Source organism: Tiliqua scincoides, chromosome 8 (assembly GCF_035046505.1).
Source record: "Tiliqua scincoides isolate rTilSci1 chromosome 8, rTilSci1.hap2, whole genome shotgun sequence".
Classification (NCBI taxonomy): domain Eukaryota; kingdom Metazoa; phylum Chordata; class Lepidosauria; order Squamata; family Scincidae; genus Tiliqua; species Tiliqua scincoides.
The window spans coordinates 48,795,586-48,818,426 of NC_089828.1; the positions used below are offsets into that span (position 1 = coordinate 48,795,586).

At 45.7% G+C, this 22,841-nt stretch overlaps 2 protein-coding genes across 5 annotated transcripts in view; one reads left to right on the forward strand and one right to left on the reverse strand.

Moving 5' to 3' along the window:
* Positions 1–4,464, forward strand: LOC136658364 (pinopsin-like). The gene is made up of 5 exons (XM_066634876.1): positions 1–349; positions 829–1,011; positions 1,732–1,877; positions 3,183–3,422; positions 4,324–4,464. Exons 1-5 carry the CDS (start codon positions 1–3, stop codon positions 4,462–4,464), a joined length of 1,059 nt encoding a protein of 352 aa, XP_066490973.1.
* Positions 2,287–22,841, reverse strand: part of TEX14 (testis expressed 14, intercellular bridge forming factor) — a 60,479-nt gene continuing 39,924 nt past the window's right edge. The window contains exons 22-27 of one of the 4 annotated variants that reach the window (XM_066634870.1): positions 22,752–22,830; positions 21,795–21,888; positions 19,994–20,089; positions 18,314–18,408; positions 17,366–17,423; positions 2,287–2,461 (exon numbers count right to left, since the gene is read on the reverse strand). In XM_066634870.1, coding sequence (XP_066490967.1) covers positions 2,383–2,461; positions 17,366–17,423; positions 18,314–18,408; positions 19,994–20,089; positions 21,795–21,888; positions 22,752–22,830 — 501 coding nt within the window. In that variant the 3' untranslated portion in view covers positions 2,287–2,382. Of the gene's footprint in view, positions 2,462–13,215; positions 16,426–17,365; positions 17,424–18,313; positions 18,409–19,993; positions 20,090–21,794; positions 21,892–22,751; positions 22,831–22,841 lie in introns of those variants that run through there. The other 3 variants (XM_066634869.1, XM_066634871.1, XM_066634872.1) reach the window with 3 other exon arrangements.

Below are 22,841 nucleotides of genomic sequence, written 5' to 3' on the forward strand. Positions count from 1 at the left end.
ATGCAAGCTTCAGATGCCTCGCAATTTAACATGAAAAATGGAACCCCTGGACCTTTTGATGGGCCACAGTGGCCCTACCTGGCTCCACGGAGCATCTACACCTCAGTGGCTGTGCTCATGGGGACTTTGGTGATCTCAGCTTCCGTGGTGAACGGTTTAGTCATTGTGGTCTCCATTCGGTACAAGAAACTCCGTTTGCCTTTGAACTACATCCTGGTGAACTTGGCTGTGGCTGACCTCCTGGTCACCATCTTTGGAAGCACCATCAGCTTTGCCAACAATGTCAACGGCTTCTTCATATTTGGCCAAACAGCATGCAAGTTTGAAGGTTTCATGGTCTCCTTAACAGGTAAGACTGGTCCATGTCGCATTTTGCATTTAATGGTGGCCACACTTGTTTACATAGCACTTTGGGTGCACTTCAAGTGCTCCACACTGCCTCACTAATGTTTACAACAATCTTGCAGGGCAGATTGTGATTACCTGCCATATTGTAGATTCTAAGATGGAAGGATATCTGAAGCTGAGAAAAAAAGTTTACTATGGCCACTTAGGGTGCAGTCCTAACCAACTCTCCAGCACTGGCATAGCTGTGCCAGTGGGGCATGTGCTGCATCCTGCAGTTGGGGTGCAGTCATGGAGGCCCCCTCAAGGTAAGGCAATGTTTGTTCCCTTACCTCGGAGTTGCATTGCCCTTATGTCAGTGCTAGAAAGTGGGTGAGGATTGCAGCCTTAGTGACTTTACAATGGGAAGAATGAAGGGGCAACATTGACCAAAAGTCTTCCCACTCTTCCTGTTTGGCAATCAATCCTTGTTGCTCATTTCAGGGATTGTGGGTCTATGGTCCTTGACCATAGTGGCCTTTGAGAGGTATCTAGTGGTCTGCAAACCTGTGGGTGATTTCCGGTTCCAGCAAAGCCATGCAGTGATTGGTTGCATTTTTACATGGACATGGTCATTAGTCTGGACAGTTCCCCCACTGCTTGGGTGGAGCAGCTACATTCCTGAAGGTAAGAGAGTTACAAACTCTTCAGTCAAATGCATATTACCAAAAATGGTAACAACAAAAAACTGAAGACAGATATGCTTTGATCTTCTGATAAGAGGAAGCTTCAAAGGATGAGGTCCTTGGGGAAGCTCTAATTTGCGAATGTCTTCATTTCCTAAATATTACCTGAAATGATTGATTAAAGACTTCAGGATTCTGGGGACTCAGAGCAAGTCTTTTCCTTTTTCTCATCATCTTGCTCTTTCTACCTTCAAATCTGGAGTGCAGCACATTAGTCAAAGGTTCCCATGTGCCCCTGCTCCATGTCTACTTGATGCCTTGCAGTTCTACTGATCCACTATCAATTGACCCTGGGCGAACCATTTACACAGCTCCATAGTTGTTGTCAGCCAAAAAGTTGTGTTCCCCCCATGCAAAGGATATGGTTAATAATACTTAGCATTTAAAGACTTCTAAGCACAAAAAGTGTGTCATGTGTGTTACTATGATGTCAGCTAAGTAGTATACACCCATACTGCAAATAAGAAGCCACTTGCCTAAGACCACTTCATGAGTTCATGGCAGAGGCCAGCTTTGAACTGGGGAGGAAGATCCAACTGACAGCCCAGTCTCTTACAGTGCAAGCCTATGCATGTCTACTCAAAAGAAAGCCCATTGTGTTCAAATGGGGCTTACTTAGGAATGTGTAGAATTGCACTATTTCCACTCTCTTGCTTCCTAGGCTTGAAAACATCCTGTGCACCCAATTGGTACTCAGGTGGCAGCAACAATAACAGCTACATCTTGGTCTTGTTTGTGACCTGCTTTGCAATGCCCCTCAGCATGATCCTCTTCTCCTACGCCAACTTGCTCATGACGCTGAGAGCTGTAAGTACCAGTGTGGTTGTGTGGGGTGTGTGCATTTTACATATTTTGCAAAGTTTTAAGTCCAAGTGGAACTTGCTTGCTGCAGATCTCTCTCAGTTTTAGAAAAGGGTTTCAGGAAGTGGGTACCAAGTTTCAAGATCATTCCTGTCAGGATCCTAGCAACAAAGGCAAGAATGACTAGAAGACGAGCAGCACAATCCTATGCATGTCTACCCAAAAGTAAGGACCATTCATTTCAATGAGACTAATTCCCAGGTAAGTGTGCATGGGATTGCAGCCTAGGGCACTTGACCGCCTTGCCCAACATCCTACACCTGTGGAGGATTCATTCATACCCACCAAGAGTAATTGGAGAATGCAGATAACAACAGTAATTAAAAGTTGATCAACATGTTCACACTTACCCTTTGATGACTCTTCACAGAAGATACGTATAAACCAGGGGTGTCAAATATAAGGCCCGGGGGCCGGATACGGCTCTCGGCTGCTGAGCAGTGCCGAGGTGTTACTGCTGCAAGGGCAATCCACATGAAAATTGGGCTCTCTTATATCTTTCTCTTCTGTCAGTTGCAGCTAATGAGTTCCTAAGTGAGAAAAAGTGCTTATTTTTGGTTAATAACATCACTTCCTGCCTAATGACATCACTTCTGGCCCTTGGCAGGCATCATGAATGCTGTTCTGCCCTTGGTATGAAACGAGTTTGAGACCCATGATATAAACTGTCTCCATTGTATATTGTTTGAATTGACCATGGAAGTTCTATCTATGGTGATTAATCTGCATTGGCTTACTCAAACTTACAAATCATCACTTGACACAATGGTCAATGACTGATGAATGGGTCTCTGAATGAGTCCTAAGTTCCCCCAAGGGTGAAAGGTGGAATTAAGACGATCCTTAATTAGCGGAAGTAGGATGTTAGACTAGATGGAACAGAGTCTGATCTTGCAGGACCTCTTCTTCTGCTCTTCAGAGTGCAAGTACAGCTCTCAAGTGTTCCTCGTTTTCCTCCTAGCACCCTTCAGAGCTGAACTTGATTCTGAAGCTGTTCCTCATGACTTCCTCCAAGTCCCTGCTAGATCTGAGCTGCAGCATGGAAAATAGTATAAGAGACTCAAGGAAGAAGCCACATAGTTAGAGATCAGAGGTTATGGCATAGAGGCACCTACCATTTTTATGGAGGAGTTAAGGATTCAAGGAGGAAAAGGTAGATGAGAATGCAACTTGCCATTCTAAGGTCATTGTTGTATATGAGAGGCAAGAGGTTTCCTGATAAAAGTCTAAAATTCTGCATTCTCCCTGCAGGTGGCAGCCCAACAAAAAGGACTGGAGACAACACAGCGAGCAGAGAGGGAAGTGACACGGATGGCCATCGCTATGGTGGTGGCCTTTCTCATTTGCTGGCTGCCTTATGCCAGTTTTGCCATGGTGATCGCCATCAACAAAGATCTCTTCATCCAGCCGGCACTGGTTTCTCTACCATCATACTTCTGTAAGACAGCCACAGTGTACAACCCCATCATTTACGTCTTCATGAATAAGAAGGTAAGTGTCTTCGAAACTAGCAATGGGCAAGTAAGAAAAAAGTACTTGTAGGCAATGAAGTTCCAAGATGTGAAGGAACACCCATCCATGCCCCCTAAGGGTGAGGGAGTGTCAGGGTCCAGCATGGTCTGAGGCAACTGGCATGAAAAAGCAGGTCATAAGAACATAAGAAAAGCCCTGCTGGATCAGGCCAAAGGCCCATCTAGTTCAGCTTCCTGTATCTCACAGTGGCCCACCAAATGCTTCAGGAAACACACTAGACAACAGACACAACCTGTGTCCTGGTGCCCCACCCCCACCCCGCATCTAGCAATCAGAGGCAGCCTCTCTCTACCTTGCACATACCTACCATGACTTGTAACCCGTGATGAACTTTTCCTCCAGAAATTTGTCCAATCCCCTCTTAAAGGCAACTAGGCAAGATGCCATTGAAGTTCCAGAGCAGGCAGATGGGGAGGGGGAGGCACCTCCTCTTTCAGAACAGAAGCTCAGGCTGGGAAGCCAAGTGCAGGGAAGTTCTTGTATAGAGCCATCAAAGGCCCTGTTGGCTCTTCAGGTTACCTGTTTCCTTTTGGGGTGTCTGGCTCTAGTTTCTCTTGTGGCCACTGTCCAGGGAAGGTGGTAGTCACTATGTAGCACAAAGGCTCAAGTCAGCCAGTCCCTTTCCCTGCAAGCTGCTTGCTTCTGTGGCACAGAGTGAGGCAGCCATCCACGATGCCTGGTTCAAGTATCCTGGTGCCCCACAGAGAGATCTGTGCCAGACCCCTAGACTCCAGGAATCTCCCACACTGCTTCCCCTGCCTTCCCCCAGGCTCCTTTGAGGCCAAACTTTGATCTTGTTCAATTTAACTAGATCACATTGGCCAAATGTTCCCGTCAATTCTTGCTTCCCTCAAATCAGTTCCGCAGCTGCCTGATGCACACCATGAGCTTTGGCCGCCAACCGTTAACATCGCAGGAAGTGACACCAGCTGTGATCCGCCTGCCTGGTAGTCTTGCCTCGGCTATAGAAAGAAGTGGAAAGAAGGTGACGCCTTCATAGCTACACGGGTGGACAGGACCCTTCACTCGCTGGCAAAGAAGAAAGTTGCTTCTGGTTTCCTGCCTCTGGGTCGTTTAAAGAACGTGCAAATTGAGGTGTAGCCCAAAGAGGGAGATACTTTGCCTTTGGTTAGAGGCACCTCTGCTGGACAGGAAAAATCTGTGTACTCCAAAGAGGTTTCTAGTTCAATTATTAGTTTGCTGCTGCTGCTGCTGCATGCATGCTGCTGCATGGCTTATCCTAAACAGTACAGGTGTGCTCCACTTAATGATGGGGATACATTCTCCTATCCCTGTTATGTGATTAGGTTATTAAGTGAACATTCAGCTCAATCTATTGCCTTTGTTGTGTAAACAGACACTCACTGGCTGCGCAGGCTACTGGAAATAGATTGCCTCTTTTTTGCATTAAGAGCCACTCTGTTGTGTAAACAGACACTCTGCTGCAGGTTATGGGAGGCACAATTGCCTCATTAAGAGCATCTTTATTGTGCTTTGACCACCATCATATATGCAGTCTGTCGTTAAGCGAATGGTTCTTAAGCAGCGCACGCCTGTATTTTAAAGCATCATACTTAGGTTTAAATGTGTTTGCATTTGTCTTTCACCTTAGCTCGCTCCCAATTGACATTAAAAGCAGTTGAAAAACTGTGCTGTGGACTGGCAAAGGGAGGGTAGAAGTGTCAGGGATGTCATGGGCACTAGCCAAATGCCATCTGCTCTAACCACCGTTTTTGGTTCAAAGTAGAGCACAATGAAAATTGCTTTTTGCAGAGGCTGCCTAAGGCAGATGTATGTGTGTGTTCTGAATGCAGGGAAGGTGCTTTCAAACCGCAACTGCCACTCTAAAAATGTTACATCTATTTGCACTTGCACAGGCAGACACTGCACTGATAGTAGGTCTCCACCAGTAATTTTCTACCTTTGCTTTTTCATCTGCACAATAAAGGCATCCTTCCTCCACGCACACACCCATCTGTCATAATGATGGGCATTTTGTTTGGCTGATATAAGCAGGGACAACAGCTCTGAAAAGGGCTGGCCACAGATCCACCCTGGATATTGACATCAGGCAGCCCCTCAGTGCCAGTGGCTAGATCTCTCCCAGTCATGACTGTTCCAAGCAGCAACAAGGCAGCTCCAGCAAGAGCACTGTTTGGTCCAACTTCCTGTGAAGGCTCACAAGTGGAGTCATGACAAAGAAGCAAATCAATTGCAGGCAGAGAAAAGAACACAAAGTAGGCGTTTTATTTATAGCCACGTCAACCAGGAGCGGCTGGATTCACATCGATTTTCCAATAAGATAGGAAGTAAGGCAATAAAAGCAGATCCCAGACTGCCCAACAAGAAAGACATCATATAAAAGCCCCGAATGCTGTAGATGAGACTGTAAAGATGGGACAAGGATTTCAGATAGCACAGAGGCCTCCTGTGAGTCAGAAGGTGATATTCGTGCAAAATCACAAAAATAGTTTGAAATCGGCCCAGCCATGGAAACAGTCACATAGCATAAGAGCATAAGAACAACCCCATTGGATCAGGCCATAGGCCCATCTAGTCCAGCTTCCTGTATCTCACAGCGACCCACCAAATGCCCCAAGGAGCACAACAGATAACAAGAGACCTCATCCTGGTGCCCTCCCTTGCATCTGGCATTCTGACATAGCATAAGAACATAAGAACAGCCCCACTGGATCAGGCCATAGGCCCATCTAGTCCAGCTTCCTGTATCTCACAGCGGCCCACCAAATGCCCCAGGGAGCACACCAGATAACAAGAGACCTCGTCCTGGTGCTCTCCCCTACATCTGGCATTCTGACTTAACCCATTCCTAAAATCAGGAGGTTGCGCATACACATCATGGCTTGTACCCCATAATGGATTTTTCCTCCAGAAACTCGTCCAATCCCCTTTTAAAGGCGTCTAGGCTAGACGCCAGCACCACATCCTGTGGCAAGGAGTTCCACAGACTGACCACACGCTGAGTAAAGAAATATTTTCTTTTGTCTGTCCTAACCCGCCCAACACTCAATTTTAGTGGATGTCCCCTGGTTCTGGTATTATGTGAGAGTGTAAAGAGCATCTCCCTATCCACTCTGTCCATCCCCTGCATAATTTTGTATGTCTCAATCATGTCCCCCCTCAAGCGTCTCTTTTCTAGGCTGAAGAGGCCCAAACGCCGTAGCCTTTCCTCATAAGGAAGGTGCCCCAGCCCCGTAATCAGCTTAGTCGCTCTCTTTTGCACCTTTTCCATTTCCACTATGTCTTTTTTGAGATGCGGCGACCAGAACTGGACACAATACTCCAGGTGTGGCCTTACCATCGATTTGTACAACGGCATTATAATATTAGCCGTTTTGTTCTCAATACCCTTCCTAATGATCCCAAGCATAGAATTGGCCTTCTTCACTGCCGCCGCACATTGGGTCAACACTTTCATCAACCTGTCCACCACCACCCCAAGATCTCTCTCCTGATCTATCACAGACAGCTCAGAACCCATCAGCCTATATGTGAAGTTTTGATTTTTTGCCCCAATGTGCATGACTTTACACTTACTGACATTGAAGCGCATCTGCCATTTTGCTGCCCATTCTGCCAGTCTGGAGAGATCCTTCTGGAGCTCCTCACAATCACTTCTGGTCTTTACCACTCGGAAAAGTTTGGTGTCGTCTGCAAACTTAGCCACTTCACTGCTCAACCCTGTCTCCAGGTCATTTATGAAGAGGTTGAAAAGCACCGGTCCCAGGACAGATCCTTGGGGCACACCGCTTTTCACCTCTCTCCATTGTGAAAATTGCCCATTGACACCCACTCTCTGCTTCCTGGCCTCCAACCAGTTCTCAATCCACGAGAGGACCTGTCCTCTAATTCCCTGACTGTGGAGTTTTTATAAATAGCCCATTTATAAAATCAGGAGGTTGCGCATACACATCATGGTTTGTAACCCATAATGGATTTTTCCTCCAGAAACTTGTCCAATCCCCTTTTAAAGGCATCCAGGCCAGATACCATCACCACATCCTGTGGCAAGGAGTTCCACAGACCAACCACACACTGAGTAAAAAAATATTTTCTTTTGTCTGTTCTAACTCTCCCAACACTCAATTTTAGTGGATGTCCCCTGGTTCTGGTGTTAAGTGAGAGTGTAAAGAGCATCTCCCTATCCACTCTGTCCATCCCCTGCATAATTTTGTATGTCTCAATCATGTCCCCCCTCAGGCGTCTCTTTTCTAGGCTGAAGCGGCCCAAACGCCATAGCCTTTCCTCATAAGGAAGGTGCCCCAGCCCCATAATCATCTTAGTCGCTCTCTTTTGCACCTTTTCCATTTCCACTATGTCTTTTTTGAGATGCGGCGACCAGAACTGGACACAATACTCCAGGTGTGGCCTTACCATCGATTTGTACAACGGCATTATAATACTAGCCGTTTTGTTCTCAATACCCTTCCTAATGATCCCAAGCATAGAATTGGCCTTCTTCACTGCCGCCGCACATTGGGTTGACACTTTCATCGACCTGTCCACCACCACCCCAAGATCTCTCTCCTGATCTGTCACAGACAGCTCAGAACCCATCAGCCTATATGTGATTGCTGTTGTACCAAGATCACTTAGGGCCTTACTATACTAGTGATTAGAAGATGAAACCTATTATTGGAAAAATCAATTCAAGGAGAGTAAGCCCTCAGTTTCAATGGGTCAGGCAAGGGGCCTGAAGAGGGGTTCTTCTTCCAGCTGCAGGGAATTCAGATAGCTGGTGCTGGTTCAGACAATACTTTACCCATCCAACTGGCCCTGCACAGTAAGAGATATGCATGCTCATGGAGCCCACATGTCCTGGCCCCTTCCTCTGAGGAACTTTATGGAATTTCCTTTAATTACAGGGGGCAGCAGTTCATCCATCTAAATCTCCTCTCTGCATGTATTGATAAGCCTATTTATTTTTCACATTACTATACCGCCCTTCTTTCACGGAGCTTAAAGTGGTGTAGATAGTTCATTCCATCTTTGCAACAACCACTGAGGTAAGTGAGGCTGAGAGATAGTGATTGGCCCAAGGTCACCCAATAAGCTTCATGGCCAAGCAGGGATTTGATCTTCCAGGTCTAGGGTCAGTCCCATGTTGCAATCTGAGGTTTTATGTGGGTCCTTGTGGGTGACAATTTGAACACCACTGCTTTAGGCAGCGGTTCCCAAAGTCTGCATTACAATTCCTTGGGGTGTTGTGAGGCACTTGGTGGGAGGTGGTGGTCTGCTCAATGCCCCGGCAGGGAGATCATGGCAAGAGCCTCCAAAGAGTGGAAAGAGGCTCAGCACGGTGGACAGAGCTGTGGTATGCAAAAACCATGTGGTGTGAAAAGTTCTCCTGCTTGCCCCAACTTTCTTAACACTCCTTGGAGACTTGCGACGACCACTGACCCCGGAAGAGAGCGGCTGGTAATGTCATCACATGACATGTTTTGCATCACTGCCACTCACTTCTGGGTTCTGAGGGCTTCGCAGCCCTGGAAACTCTGGGACCTGATGGCTTAAGGGGAAGAAAATTCCCTTTGAGAAACTACAAAGGGAGCTTTGCAGGGGGAGCCCAGATTGTCTCATGATTTCTCTGCCACTGTTCGCCACCTGCCCTCTTTCATCTTCTTCATACTAACTACCTGGACCAAGAGTCATGAACCCAATTTAACAGCTTTGTACATTATTTGCATTTTCTCCAACTCGTCTTGGGGGAAAGCGGGAAGATAAACTCCTGACTGAAACATGGCTGCCCACTTAAAATTCCCATCTTATCTTCAAAACAGAGGGGAAAAAAGAGGTAATTAAAGTGTTTCGTTCTCCCTCCATTCACATACCTGTTGCTATTCGTGCATGTATCTGAAAAAGAAATATGCCTGGCCCTTTAGGTTCTGCTGTTCTTTGGTTTTTAGTGTTGTTTTAATACTCGTAGTTTGAACTCCTGTTTTCCAGGCAAAGCAGGTTTAGTTAAACAAGAAAATAAAAATTAATCGCTGCTGGGACATGGAGACCTCATGGATTAACGCACTTTTATGTGCAAAAGGCTCCACTTTTATGTGGAGAGGTGCCAAGGTGTTCCCATTTGTTGCAGCTCCTTGTGCTGCATCAAAACCCACACTAGAGTCTCCCCTAACCTTCAGGGGCATCTGTTCAGGGGGCATGAGAGGGACTGTGGTAGAATGGCTGAAAAGCTTTCCCTCTCATATGCAAATATATGCAGACGTAACTGTATGAATAACAAATATTTAATGGGCAACAGTGCCAATTTGACCAGCAGGGTCTTCACCTGCTGTATGATCCTGGCTTTACAAATTCCTTTTGCACATGTACACAAAACAAGTTGACTACAGAAGCAGTCATCACTCCTGATCCTATCTCCAGGCCTTACCCTTTTTAGGTTTTGAATTAACATGGGTGTATTCATTTACCCAAATCATCTTTCACTTTATGTACTTAAAACCACATGGATATTTTAAAACAGTTGCAAGATTACACCCAGAACTTTAGGTGTGGGGTAGGAGAATTATGCATAAACACTAGTAGTGCTGACGAATAAGTGTTCCTCATGCAAATTGATCTACCTGAGGAGCAGCAGAAAGAGTTCTTCAGAGCTCACCTTGGGAGATAAAATTATATCTGGACTAAAAGCCATGACTTTCCAAACCACCACCAGCAATTTACATGTCTTGTCTTCATCCTCCAATCTAATTTCCGTATGTAGGCACATCAGAAGTTGGCATGAAGGTAAACAAGGTCAATAGTCTTTAACTGGTAAATCATCTACTCATTCTCTGTTCATGGCCTGGAACGGGACAGCCCTGCATTTCCGATGTAGCCAGATTGACATGCACACCTGAACCACACAGCTTGACATTAAGTGACAAGTGGGAGCTAATTGCACTGACAGTGCTGTGCAGTGCATAATTATGCAAAAAGGAGTTTGTTGCAAATCAATTAATTAAGAGTGCAGTTCCGCTTTTAACACCACAGTGCATTCCTACCCACCCTGCCTTGTGCCACCGGTCGCTTAGTTTTCTTCCAATTAATACAATTCAATCACTTTTGTTTACAACTATCAAGGTTTAATCCAATTAATTAAATGTTAAGTGTTGTTCTGTTGACTATCACTAGCGAAAGGGGGGATGAACTACGTAGTTACAAAGAGAAACAGAAAAGAGAAATTGTCATAATTTGCAAAGCTGAAGAGCTGCTTACTCTTGTGTTCTCTGAGCCAATGTGAATAGGGTAGAGACTGTTTTGGTGGGAAAGCATTGGTCTTCCAGAACTTCCTGAGTGCAATACGAGAAGACCTGGGCTCCTGAGCACCTCTTATCTTTGATCTAGCTTTCTCTCAGAAGTACCTGCATCAAAACACTGGAGGAAACCATCCAATTAAGTTTACAAGATTCTAACATGCATCTTCCCCTTTTGTATAAGAGCCTGTTTAAAATTTTATGTACGAGTCATTGTTTGAAGACAGTTTCCCCCCTACTTCTGCTCCCCTGAAGCTGGGAAATCAAGACCTCTAAGTCCTAGTCTAACTGGCGCATTCATCATCAGCATTATCGAGAACTTGCTGGTGACAAGTTCTGCCAAGCTAAACCTAACTCAATAATTAAGAATATTTCTATACAGTACTATTTTTCAAGAAAAAGTAGTTTGCAAAGCAGTTTACGTAACAAAACAGATCAATAAAGCTTCATGAGGCTTTTCCAGGACTGTCTCTGATTGTGCCACACTTCCTCAATCTGCTCCCTGGATTCTAATAAAGGTGAGAATAAAGCCAAAGAGGATGCTCTAGTCCACCACTCTCTGCTTTTCAATTCCTCCTTTTCCCCCCAAGTCCAGGGAGTGGAAGCAGGCTCAAACCAGGTACTTCACTCAGCACTGCATCTCTTAGGAACACAGCATGTTTACATTTCTGCTACTTGTGCACCTACTCAACGCACAAAAAGGTGGGACAACCCCAAATACAATCCAGGGGAGAGATGGGTAGGGAGTACCAAAGCTATACATACGTAGCAAGGAAAGCTATGAAAAGACTGACATTCCCAGGTAACCCTACTCACTTGGTTCTAAAGAAAAGGAAAGGTTTGGGGGCAAGTGGTGGAGGTTCAAGTTGCTTCCACAAGAGGCAGTTCCACTGCAAGTATTCATGCAATTCTTACAGTAAAGCCAGATGACATTGCTGCTGAACCACTACAGGCCAGTGTTTCTTCCTTCTTATCTTTCCGTCTTTTTAAAGATCTGGACTTGCAGAATTTTTTCTGACTTCAAATGCAATTGGAATGCCACACTGTTCTCCATGGACTGCCAAGCTATCAGTGCATTCAGTGAGCAAGTGGTCTGTGAGGCAGCGGGCACTGCGGTTGGCCCTTCTGCACAGTTGCCCTGTGTTTCTTGGTTGCAATGCTGTAATCATCATTGTGTGATGCACTCCTTTCCCCCATGGCTGGTAAGTCCCATCCTCATACTGACAGGCTCCTGAAGCCCTTCGCACAGCACACCAGGTTTCAGAAAGCTTTCCCCAGACCTAACTGAAGGTGCTGCCAAGGCCTGAACCTAGGACCTTGCGTGCAAGGCAAATGCTCTACCCAACCTCATACCCAAGCCTTCCTCCTTCTCCAGGGTCTGTAATAAGGTATTGAGTTCACTTTTTCCTTTGTTTCCCAGTAGCTCAAGCTCCCAGGTGTGAAGCAAGCCAAGAATGCTGTCTGCCTGCCCATGTTTGCCAAATTCCCAATATTTCCATCACACTCAAGTACGACCAAAAATATCAGGATGAGGTTTTACAGTTAAAAACAATAAGCAAACTTCACTGCAGCAGGTGCCATGCCAATGGGGTCCTCTAGCACCCCACTTGCCTTCTCCGTCATAGAGCCATTTATTTCTCTGAAGAAAAGTAAAGAGGCACACTTTGGGACTATGCTGCCCTGAGGACAAAACCCTGACACTGGAGCTCCTACTGAGAAGGGATCGGGGGGGGGGGGGGAGTAATGCGTGCAATGTGTCTTCCCACACCTAACGAGCATTATAAAAGCCTTTGCTGCTCAAACCCATCCCTTGGCTGGAGAAACATTTGTTAAAAGCCAGACACAGAGAGTCACTCACAGATTATGCTCATGTACCATTTCTTAAGTTTTTAATTTGCATTCTAATAGTCACTACAAAATGACAATGCAGCACATGAAGAGAACATGCAAAAAACTGGCAATGCAGAAAAGGAGCAATATCACACTGCAGAGAAGGGAAAAGAGAAAAACATTCAAGGTGAACATGATGCGTACACGGCATGCACAAAGCCTGCCCAAAATAAGTATGTACCTGCAAAGTTAGACAACACCAACCTGAGTGGTGGGGAGAACATCTTGGTTTAAAAAAAAAAAAAGCAACATCTCATTCAACATGTAACACAATATAATATACTGTGATCTGATGCTGGGCCCTTCTGTGTGATACGATGTGACCAAATGAGAGATCTCTGCCCAAGCATCTGTATATTCCTTGACAAAAGGAATGCCTTAAGGCAGCAGTCTCAAACTGGAGACAAATGCTCACTGGGAATGCCTTCCCCGGAACAACCAGCACTTACCGTTGCGGCACGCTGTGGGATATCATGTCCCCAGATTGGGACAACACAACACTCTGGGCAGTTGCATCTATGGATTTCTGAGCAGACGCAACTGGCTGGAACGTTGCGTCACCCCAAGCTGGGGAAATGATGTCCCATGGTATGCCATAACGGTAAGCACCAGTCACGGGGAGAATGATTCACCCAAACCCCAAATTCGGCTCATGGGCTAGGAGGGCACTGCCTTAAGGCCAAATGAAACATGGCATTAATTGCATTGTTTGGCCCTGCATGTCTTCAAAAACGTAAACAGAAGCACCAAGGAAGGGGAGCATCACAGACCACACACAAAGCCCTGCAGTGCCTATTAGCACCAGGAGCTTCCTTTGGCACCAGTGGCAGACTCCCTCCTTCGGCAAAAAGTAGTCATGAGGATGTACTCTGAATTGGGGCCATACTGGAGGAAAGGATTAAAGTCCCCCTATCCCAGGCTGCAGTCCCAAACCAGTTAAAAATACACATCTCACTGAGCACCAGAACAGGACAGCTTGTGTAGAGGACAGGAAGCTCAAACCACTTATGCTTTCTGTGCCATTCCCTACCTTGGCACAAAGATGCTCTGAAACACAACGTAAGTCCCAATATTGCAGCTGCCTCTCAAGCCCTGCATTTGAATGGGGACTGAGAGGAAAGGACCGCAACACAGCTGCCAGGAATCAGTTCACTGCTATTATAAAGAACTACTGTAGCCTGACATGTTTCAGGCTGAAACCTTTTTTGAGGGACAACTCAGTTCATATGCAAGGCTGTCACAAGATAACACTGCTTTCTGCTGTCTCCTAGACTGACAAAGCATTATCTGGTGACAGGACAAAATGAACTGAGCTCCCCCCGAAGATGGGCTGCCTAGCATTTCTTCATAACAAGACATTTCCTGACATGGGCGCCAGTCATCTGCTCTCGTTCCTTGACCCACTGTGCTGGTCTTCCATTCTTATTTTTCAAGAATTTGGGTGACCCATTTGCCAGAAATACAGGCTGAAACAAGTGCCTGTTCACCAGACACCCAGCAACTGGGTGAACTGACTTTGAATGGCTCTGCAGATGAATGGGCAGAGGCTTGACTTTGAAGTCCTGCAACATGAATGGGGTTTCAACCTCAAGTACCCAAAGCAAGTAATTGATACTCAGTAACTCAGTGGATTTCCAGGTACACCACTCCCCCCTCTCCCAGTCTCACTCAGTCTTTACACACTGGGAGCTGGGATGATTAGATTCACTGCATGATGTTTTTGCTTGCATTCAATGCACATCTAGAACTTCAATGACTACATAGCCTTGGTTTATGCAGATGTGTCCATCTGATTCCATGGAAGGCATTAAACACATGCAAAAATCAAACCCTCCTTTAAAATGAATGGGGAGATCCTATATGGATGTGGAATGCTTGGAAGTGCCTGCATCAGGATGCAGAATCAGAGGGTAGAAAGTTGCAGAGCTCAGAACTAAAGGAGCAACTACTGCTTTCCGGGCACATACAAACCAGAACGTCGCCAAAATGGCAAAAGGCATTAATGCTGGGGTAGGACACAGGCTCATGCATTGCTCAGAGGACCCCAGGAGCTACATCAGCTCAACAGTGCAGGGCTATCCCATCCAGGAAGTTGTTTCAGCCAGCAGATGGGAGGAGGATGCCCACCACCTGTCTCCTGCAACTTCCTGGGTTTGAAAAGGAAGAGGGGAGCAGAGTAGAAGAGGAAGTGCAGAGTAGTGTGCTGAGCTAGAGCATCTACAACACTCTACCCTCCCCCACACTTCCACTCTGTTCCCCTCTTCCATTTCAAATCAGGGAGTGGATGGAAAAGTAGCAGAACAGCAGCCAACCTGTTGCCAGATACTGGAGGTGGCAGTTAGTATGTCACCTCATGTGCAGGGGGGGCTTCAGCTGGCCCTGAACAGCACCCCCTTCCCATCGCACTCAAGTGAAGTTCTCTGTGAACTCGGTTGTTTGCACACAACTTGGGGCATTTGCTAGCATAAATATACATTTTTTCTCACATCTATCCATAAAACTGTGTTCATTAAGTTCTAACATATGGTTTCTGTTTTTACCCTTCAGGCTGCTTTTAGAGATTTTTTTTTAAGTTTGGGGGTTTTTTGCACAAAGCATCAATCCTTGCACGCAACTTCAGCTCAGCTCTTGAGAACAAACACAGAAAAAATGAGACATCACCCTGTCAGATCTGAAGGGTAAGGAAAGTCTCCTGCCAGCATGGACTGGAATGAGGGTATTTCATGCCAGACAGCTCAGAAAGTAAATGAGTGCCGGTTTGGATAAACTTCTATACAAGTACAGTTTGTGGGCTCAGGGGGGGAAAGAGATCATAGGCGCAGTTTCCAGGTGCATCTCTTCTAAGCATGCTCCCCCTCTGGCCAGATGGACATCCAGTGGACGTAACTTATCCTTGGGCCTGAGAAAAGTCCTTTTGTGTAGGCCTGAACAGCATGATCATTAGCCAACATAAAATCTGCAGAGGCATCCACTGCATGCCCCTACTCTACTGGCTTCTACTCCTCTTGGTTTTGAGAAGGAAGAGGGGAAGTGGAAGTGTAGAAGAGAGGAGAGTGGTGGGTAAGAGCGCCCCCTCTTCCTTTTCAAATCTAGAGAGTGAGAGGAAGAAGATGGCTGGTGTACTGCTGAGTAAAGGATGGCAGCATTTGACACAGCAAGGCACTGAGCAAGCATTGGTGGGGGGAACACTTGGCATTTCACTTCAGGTCTTTGATTGGCCCTGGCAAGTGTTATGTCCATGTACGGCCATCTGTTGGGTCGCAAAGTTTTGCGTCCCTGACAAGAGGACAATCCCACTCCCCCATTGCACACTGCTTGGACCCACATAGAAAAAGTTCATCTAAATTGGCCCTAAGAGACGAAGTGAAAAGGCTGAGTGAACATTTCCCTCCACTCCCCTACTATCCTGTGTGGAGGTGAAAAAAATACACTATTTTGCAGACTTAGGCATACAGTGGATGCACAGGGATTGGGGATACCGTGGGTGGAGAACATACATAACTGAAAGATTGTGTTTTGAAAAGCAATCCCATTTTGAAAAATAAATTAGGCGTTTGGCCTCCCCTTTCTAAGCTCCTACTGTATGAAATGGATGTATGAGACACATTTGAGCGGACATGAAAAATAGGCTCCTTATAACTGTTGCTTCGCTCTCAGAATCCCTGCAAGAAGGTCATTTGAGGACTGTTGTAAATCCTATTTTAACAAGGGAGGTGAAGAAGAGACTGGGTGCCATATCAAATGTTTAGGTGCTAGCTCCTGTGGTTACTGATGGTCCACTGTTCGAATCCAGGACGATAACCCTGGGGATAAGGAGGGGAAACAAGTTGCAATTTTTTTTATCTGTACACTATGATCTACTGGGGCACTAGTTTTCAAAATGTGCTCCAGGGAACACTGGGCATTCCTCAGAAGCTCAAAGTAGCTCCTCAGTGAGAAGTTGAGCAATGATGGACAGGCTTCTCTGCAAGCCTCCATTTCCCCTGCCATGTTCAGGAGCACTGGGTGGGTTCTGTGGTGTGCTCTCGGTTCAGGAAGTACAGCAACAGGGAGAACCAACAGGCTTAAGCAATGTAATGTGTGTGGATGAAGCATGTACCCTAGGATACATCCCATAATCCTGCAGGACAACGCAGAAGGATTCTTTGTTAACTAAGCAATGAGAGCTTCCTGAAGCTAGAAAGACTGAAAACCACTGAACTAGGCTGGACTGCCTTGCAATCTGGATGGAGATGGTTGTGAAATAAACCAAACAGCCCAAGCTGCCTCATTTTCTCAGACCTAGATGTGCAAAAAGGGGATCACCCATTCTGAGGAGTCTCTGACAGGGTCAGCGCATGCGTAAGGCCAACAGATTGGTAAAGGGTGCCTACCTCCGTACACTCCCCTTTCCACCTGCATTGCTCTTCCTCCCCCCATTCCCTGGATTTGAAAAGGAAGAGGGGAACAGAAGGGGAAATACTGCACAGAGGACATTCTTTAGTCCACCACTCTCCTCTCCTCCACACTTCACCTTCCTCTTCCATTTCAATCCCTTCTTTCTTTTAAATCCAGAGAATGGGAGAAGAAGCAAGGGTGGCAGCCGATGCACCACCGGACAAGAAGAGGTGACATTTGGCGTGCTGCCTCAGATAATAGGAGAACATGGACTGGCCATTGTCTCTGACATCACCTTGCTCCCCCTCTTCTTTAAGACAAGAATCTTGTCCTTGACTCTTTGTCAGAGACGAAGAACAGCATTACCTGAATGGAGATGGCCACCGGACTCGCTGCCACAGGCTAGCTTTCTCACTTTTTGGATCTGCAGATGAAGAGGGAATAAATTCCACTACAAAAGCAGTACAAACGTATAGTCGCATCAAGAGGAAAAACTTTCATGGGAAGTCATTTGCATGACATAATTCTGCAACTGCAATACTGCATGCACACACCTCACTGCTGCCTTTGACTGGATCACTGAAGATGTACTGAGGATATCCAAATTACAACAGGGGAGAGAAGGAGAAAGGGCAATATTGGTGGTGGTACTAGAACGCAAAGCTCACCCTGATAAGTTACAACACAGGCCAGACAAAGCCATTTCCTCCTACTGGAAAAAGGGCCAAGAAAATCCTGAACTTTCAGAACGAGTGACAGGAGCAAACCTCACCTGGATGCCCTCCTCAACAGATGAAGGAAAGGAAAAGTTGCACACAGGGAGAATCAGGCCACTGTGTTGGAGCTGCATAAATAAGGCAGGTTCTCCTGGGTCAGAACTTAGATCACCTGAATGGATGTGTTTTTGTAGACTGGAGTTCCAATAGCTCTGCATGAATGTCAGACACGTCACTCATGCACTACAAAATGAAAAAGCTTTCATTTTCCAAAAGCAGTTTTGTCATGTAGCCCTGTGGGTGGGAAGAGCTGCTGTTTAAGGAACACCAGTGCAAAGCCCACCCCTCCTCCACCATTGCCTTGGGCACATGGAAACAGCTGTGTAGCTTATTGGATCCTGTCCTAGTGCAAGAGGGGAAAAAATAAGATTGTACTACAACTGGATTATAGTTGCATAAACGTGGATTTTCCTGGAAATAGTTTAACATGATTTAAAAAAAACAAAACACCACCTTGGGGGGTTTGAACTTGGCACTGGAAAGAACATAAAACACTTAACAAGCACAGTTCAGTTTTCTTTTATGGATCAAGGAAGACCTTTGGCATTCTTGGCACACACTTCGGGTTCTCTGCTGCTCTTTTCCTCTGTTCCCTTCATCTCGACATTTCCGTGATGTGTGTGACTCGGCTCCCTTCAAGAACAGAGAGGTCTGCGTCAAAGGCAGCGTTCAAACGTCCCCCAGGATGGGAGTAGGTAGACAAGCCTTGAGAAGCAAGAGGTGCTCAGAGGAGGGGGAAGATCAGTGTGCGCTGTTTCTTAAAACATCAACATACAACTCTCCCTTGGCTCTGTGGAGGAGGAATTACATTTTCCAACAGGTAGGAAGACCAAGGGAAAAGACACTGAGCTACTTCATATTGGCAGCTCTTGATGAAACATGGAATATCACAGGTTTTCCACCCCAGCCAAATTTAGGTTTGACACTACACGAAAAGAACCTAAGGAATAGGGAAGGGGAAATAATAATTGAGATGAGTTGCGAGGGTGAAATGCAGCCTGCAAACACTACTTCTGGTACTTTCTGTAAAAAAAGGGCAGCATAGACACAGAGTCAGCATCTCTATTAAGACAACTGACGCCTCAGGCAGCAGACTGAGCAAAGGTGATCCCCTCCACCACTTCACCCCCCACCCCACTGCCTGGATTCAAAAGGAAAAGGAAGTCAGACACTCTAGCTCATTGCTCCTGGTCCACTTGCTTTTTATGCTTCAGATTCATGAGCAGTGGTGCTGGATAAGGGGAGGGGTATTTAGCAGCCTCTTAGGCATGGTAGACATGCACAATATTTTCCTACATAAATTTCCCTTCACTTCCCTGCTTTGTGCTTATTATGGTGTAATATTCTTTCTGCATTGCTGCCACTAGTAACCATGATTAACAGTAACCATGGTTAGTTTTCAAAAGAAGAACCTAAACCATTATTGAAGACAAAACTGTCCTTTTAATATGGCAGCGGTGTGGAGAGTATATCTGCCTTAGAAAACTGACAGGCAGGAGAGCAGTGCTTAACTCTCTCTTCACCTGTTGATTCTCTCTTCCTAATGTTCCATTCACCAACACTGCTAATCTCAGAGACAAGACATAAATCTAGTTGGGGAAGTGTTGGGGAGAGGAATTTTCAAGGAAGAATCTATGGATACTGTAAGGCTAAGCACTTCCTGATTCCAACCAATTATTCCCCCTACAAATCCCCACTCTTATGTTCATGATAACTCATCAAATAAATCATTTGGAATGCGTAGTTCCACCTCTGGAACCTGCTTGCAAGCCCAAGATAACCTGCTTATACCTATAACGTATGGTGCTACCACAGTTAGTACCAGTGTAGACAGCATCTTGCAACATAAGTAATACCACAAAGTAGGGAATAGAAATAGTGAATTTATGTGGGAGAGGGGGTGAGGCAGAGTCCCAACCTCCTGACCATGGTTAGGAGACTGCTATTACTATATCTGCACAGAGCCAAACAGTAGAAAAATAATCTGGTACAAACAGGCCTCTGTGCTTGACCTACTGGGTAATTTTGTCTTTCTCCCCATAAAAGACTCTCTTTCATCTAGATCTAAAAAAACTGGTGCAGATCTCTGTCTGTGATCTCCTAACATGCTGCCGCTACTAATGGTATCTTGCTTGCTAACCTTCTCAAGCCATCTGTTTATCCACAAAAACAAGATCATTTCTGAAGTTATGAATGAGATGTCAGCCACCTCACTAACCTTTCGATGGGGTCTAGCAGCTCTTCATGAAGGTCACAGCCATTGCCAGCATGCCTGAGAACTCCTTCCAAAATGTTGTCAAGGGTTGAGTGAGCTCTATAGAAGAAAAGATTATGAGAAAAAGACTATGATAGGCTGAAAGGGTAGAAGGTGGGGGAGAGAATGGTATTTCCCAGATCCCTGTCTTCCTCCATGTAACTCAAGCTTACAAGGCCAGAAAAACTGTTTCACTAAAGCATCCAATGTATTTTCCATTGTCATTTGTACTGGTTTGCTCTGGACCCTGAAAACAGGCTGGTTGGTTTCTGTCACGCAAAGATCTGCTTTTGATTGTTTTTGTCTATTTTTGGTTTATGAACTTTATATTATTAAAAAATACCAAACACAATTTGAAAATTTTATATACAGTATATTAAAAAATCTAAATGTGTGAATGAAGCAACTGCGTTCTAATGAATCAGATCACTGGTCCAGCTGAGCCAGTATTGCCAACACAGGCAGGAAAGCAGCTTGCTAGGGTTTCATACAGGAATTTCTCTCTGCTTTACCTGGAGATGCTGCTTGAGATTGAACCAGAGACCTTCTGCAGGCAAAGGAGACACACCAATGCACCTTGTATTTTCAAACTCCGTAAGAATCAGTGGTAATGACCAACAGCCACTCATCCAAAGTGCATTTAGAGTTAGCAGAGTAAAGCCCAATCCTATGGGCCTTCTGAATCAATGGATCTTGTGATTCATTAACACAAAAGACCCAACAACAGCAGAAGCGTTGTGCCAGTTCTGTGCACATGCCAGACTCATCTGGGCACTCTGCTGGTGCCAGTCAGTTGGTGGCAGGGGTGGGCCTTGCCAGGGAGCAGGTTCATTATTATTATTAACAGTATTTCTATACTCCTTTTCAACAAAAAAGTTCATAAAGTGATTTACAGAAAACAATAAACTAAATGGCTCCTTGTCCCAAAAGGGCTCATAATCTAAACAGATGCAGAACACCAGCAGACTGGGGTGCTTCAGGGGAGGGGGTGGATCCAATGGCAGTTCCACACACCAGATCCTTTCCCTGTAATGCCCCCAGCTCTCCTCAGTTATACCAGCTCAGTAGCTCGTGTGCATCCAAGGAGAGCCACTGGCAGCCAGAAGGCCTAAGCAGAAGGAAAAATGTTTTTTTTACTTATCTCCAGTTTGCCTTTTGGTACCCACCCATCATAGCAAGCGGCACAGCCTCCTACATGCTAAGTTAAGGTGGGGGATAGGATTGGGCTGTCACTCTTGTCCTCTTCAGACATCTGGGCTCTGGCAAGCAAACGCATGAGTGGCCTCAGGATTGTGCCACTTAGCCCGAGCCCTGATCATGATGCAAGAAACCCAGCCTGACCCCTACATCCATACTCTTTCATCCATACCCCTACACTTGGCAGCAGAAAATACTCCATGCTGGCAGTCATGGGAAGAAATTCTCCCTGCATTCAGCATCCATCTCTGCAGATAAACACTGAACAAGTGGGGGGGGGGGGCAGGGAATAGTTCTCACACCTCATCAGTAGAGAGGAAGACTAAGCGGTGCAATCCCAGGGGGGCTTCTCAGGTGTTTTATCTCACTGAGAGTGAACATCACAAGAGGGTTGCTAATGTGCAAGGCACAGCTACCCCTTTAACTTACAGCAGATGGGGTGCTTTAGTCAACATCTCCATTTTACAACAGCACAAGAATTCCAAGACTAGAACTTCAGACATGTTCAGGAAATTAAGGGGGGAGGGATTGATTTTTTTCCTTTTCTTTTCAGCAGCTTGTCTTATACCTGTCTGTCTCATCTAACAGACACAAAGTCTCTTCGGTCCAGTGGTTGCAATAAGCTTCACATTCTTCCAGCTCTTGGTCTTCTGAATCAGGAACTGCTGGCATAAACAGAGCAATTGTAAATGTCAAGGAGATGGCAGAAACAGCTAAAGATATTCTGTGCATCCTCAGCAACAATTCCTTTAGCCAATTTCTAATTTGGCAGTAATCTCTATCTTCGTATTCCAACCCTCGCCTTCCATCAAAATGGAAACTTGGCTTTACTATGAGAGACCAGTGGTGGCTCATTCATGAGGTCAGCTGAGGCAGTTGCCTCAGGCAGAGAATTGGCTGAGGTCAGCAGGCAACCTGTCTCCATCCACCTGACCACTGCCACTTCTTTCTCTTCTCCCCACTTCCTGGATTCAAAAAGGAAGATGGCAGCAAAGTGGAAGAAGTGGTGGGGAGGAGGAGAGTGGTGGGCTAAGCGTTAGAGAAACAGATTTCTGGCACAGTTTGATGCCTATTATTCATTAGCACTTATCTGAATTTAGTTTTAAAAGTTTAATTAGGGATAAGGTTAGTCAGTCCTTTGTGTACACCAGGAAAATGTGGGTGAGGAAAGGAGCAAGATGGGAGAAAGGAAACTCCTGCAAGTGGAACACTGCACATTGGGAGCGCCAGGTGACTGGATAATGCCCCTAGGTTGTTGTTAAGGACAACAAGTGAATAATCGTAATGAGTAGCCCATTCCGAAAACCCTGGATCACAGATGGAGAAAGAAAACGTCCTATTCAGATGTGGCTTAGGATTAGGACCACAGTGGGAGCAGGACTAAACACACATTGGCTCTGGATCACATACACAAGCACACACACTACTGTGATTTACAAAAGAAAACCCAACCATGCTGGAGCAAAATTATGTTTATCCAATGTCTAGGATGGCCTTGAGGTCAATCAAGATGCACTTGCATTACCTTCCCAGAGGTCACTCTGCTGATTGGCAGGAAATATTTTCTCCGATCTTTTCTGAACACCAGGCTCTGAGAAGAAGCCCTGTGAAGCAC

Coding starts and splice junctions, on each gene's coding strand:
- LOC136658364 (XM_066634876.1), top strand. CDS start 1: ATGCAAGCTTCAGATGCCTCGCAATTTAACATGAAAAATGGAACCCCT. Junction 350..828: donor TTTCATGGTCTCCTTAACAG/GTAAGACTGGTC, acceptor TGCTCATTTCAG/GGATTGTGGGTCTATGGTCC. Junction 1,012..1,731: donor GAGCAGCTACATTCCTGAAG/GTAAGAGAGTTA, acceptor CTTGCTTCCTAG/GCTTGAAAACATCCTGTGCA.